The sequence below is a fragment of the Artibeus jamaicensis genome, unplaced genomic scaffold (assembly GCF_021234435.1).
Source record: "Artibeus jamaicensis isolate MK-2021 breed Jamaican fruit bat unplaced genomic scaffold, CSHL_Jam_final contig_233, whole genome shotgun sequence".
In the NCBI taxonomy this organism is placed as follows: domain Eukaryota; kingdom Metazoa; phylum Chordata; class Mammalia; order Chiroptera; family Phyllostomidae; genus Artibeus; species Artibeus jamaicensis.
Genome location: NW_026521486.1, coordinates 53,850,148 through 53,852,384, shown reverse-complemented (window position 1 = coordinate 53,852,384; position 2,237 = coordinate 53,850,148). Strand labels below are relative to the sequence as shown.

Sequence of the window (2,237 nt, the reverse complement as noted above, 5' to 3'; positions counted from 1 at the left end):
TTTTGGTCTGTTTGCATCCGTTAAGTCTGAGGAGCGGAGCCTTGGACTCCCAGGTCACTGGGTTGTGACTCTGTATGTGGAGGTGGGGTCAGAGCAGGGAAATGGCGGCCCCCTCTGCTGTTTCTCGCAGCTGGGTGAAGAGCAGATCCTTAGGTTGTTCACCAGGGCAGGGCCACTTAGGTCGCTGGATTATGACGCTGTTTGTGGAGGTGGGGTCGTAGCAGGGAAATGGCGGTGCCCTCCGCCTCCGCTGCCGCTGGGGCTGCTGGCTCTTGTCCAATCGCCCACTCCCTCCCTTGTCTATCCACGCAGGGATGCGCGACCACCGTCAACCTGCAGCCCTGCTTCCTCACTGTTTCCCCGAGATTGCTCGCTGAGTTGCCCACCAGGTCCAACCCTGTGCCTGGATTCCTCGAGCCTGAGTCCGTCTGACTGAGTTTTCCTGTGCTACCCTGCTCTGCCAGCTGCTGGTTTCGCCCCTCTTACCGGTCAGGCTGAAGAATTTGTTGTTATCAGACTTCTGAAAAGTTCAATTTTCTGCGTTCTGGCTGTGTTTTCTGTTGCTATTATCTAGTTGTCTCTAAACTTGGTTGTGTGAGGAAGCACAGCGTCTCCAGCTATGCCTCCATCTTGGTGGAAGTCCTCAGAATTTAACATTTCTTTAAAAGAAATGCAATTCTTTTGAAGGTGTCATGGCAAGACTGTTTTACTTGTTTATTTCTCAGGGTATAAATGAAGGGGTTCAATGCAGGAGCAACAGATGTAGTGAGTAGAGAAACTGCCTTATTAATAGACACTTCATCCTTAGCTGAAGGTTTGATATACATAAAAATGCAGCTGCCATAGGTGATGGAAACCACAATCATGTGGGAAGAACATGTAGAAAAGGCTTTTTTCCTTTGCTGAGCTGAAGGCAATCTTAGAATTGTCCTAATGATGTACATGTAGGACAGAACTACACACATAAAGGTCATTATGAAGGTCAACACAGCACAAACTATCACCAGCTGCTCTATGAACCATGTATCTGAACATGAATTCCTCAATATTGGAGAAGCATCACAGTAAAAGTGCTCAATAACAAAGTCACAAAATTCCAGACGAAGGGTCAGTCCAAGGGGAGGGAGGATAATCAGTAAAGCAGATATCCAACAACACAGAATGAGATTCCTGCAGACTCTGCTGTTCATGATGGTCATGTAGTGCAGGGGTTTGCAGATGGCCACATAGCGGTCGTAGGACATCACAGCCAAGAGAAAAAATTCTGTAGCTCCAAAGAGGACAATGAAAAATATTTGGCTGAAGCAGGCTTTGATGGTGATGATGTTGTCCCTACTTGATATCATGTACAGGTATGTGGGGACACAGGCAGTTGTGAATGAGATTTCTAAGAAAGCAAAATTTTGAAGAAAAAAATACATAGCTGTTTTTAAATGAGAATCCACCAGGATGAGAGTAATTATAGTCAGATTCCCAATTACACTTAATATATATGTGATAAACAGAAAAACAAAAACAACTATCTCTAGTTGTGGGTCATTTGTCAAACCCAGGACGATGAAGATTGTTATTGCTGAATGATTTCTCATCATTGACTTTGTACTATTGCCAGTCTTCACATAAAAGTCAAAGAAATTGGATCTGAGGAGCAATATTAAAATATGACAGACTCAATCTCTATCAATACAAAGCAAACACAGTCACTTGCATTTTCTTCTCTAACTTGATAATCAGGTTTTAATGAAGTAATTTCTTATTTTTTATTGTTGTTCAAGTATAATTGTCTCCATTTTCCCCCTACCAATCCCCACCTCCCACCCTTGAACCCACCCCCTTTGGCTTTGTCCATGTGTCCTTTATAGCTGTTCCTTGATGGACCTTCTCCTGTTTTCCCCCTTAACAAGGTAATTTCCTCAACACCACTGAAATGTACCACAGGAAAGCTAAACTTATGGGAAGTTTCTCTTATAAATTATTGTTACTAAAATTATTTAAAATGTTCCAGGATCTCCAAATTCCCAGCGCTATCTCCAATTCAATTGTTTTTCAAGTTCCCTCAAGGTTGCAGTTTCCCCTATGAGATCAAGAGTTAACCACTCCTCTGGGTATCTATAAAAAAAAATTGGAAGTGTTTATTTGCAACGCTTTCACTGTAGCATTATTCATGGTGGCCAAGACATGGAAACAACTGAAATGTCCTTCAATAGATGACTGGATGAAGAAAAATGTGGTACATG

The 2,237-nt window shown here is 42.9% G+C and overlaps 1 protein-coding gene across 1 annotated transcript; it reads right to left on the bottom strand.

The window, feature by feature from the left end:
* Nucleotides 1-650: 650 nt before the first annotated feature.
* LOC119048568 (olfactory receptor 6C2-like) lies at nt 651-1,592 on the bottom strand. The gene has a single exon (XM_037144211.2). The coding sequence runs from the start codon at nt 1,590-1,592 to the stop codon at nt 651-653; it is 942 nt and encodes a 313-aa protein (XP_037000106.2).
* Nucleotides 1,593-2,237: the final 645 nt, after the last annotated feature.

Excerpts from the sequence above, each read along its gene's own strand:
- LOC119048568 (XM_037144211.2), bottom strand. The coding sequence starts at position 1,592 with ATGATGAGAAATCATTCAGCAATAACAATCTTCATCGTCCTGGGTTTG.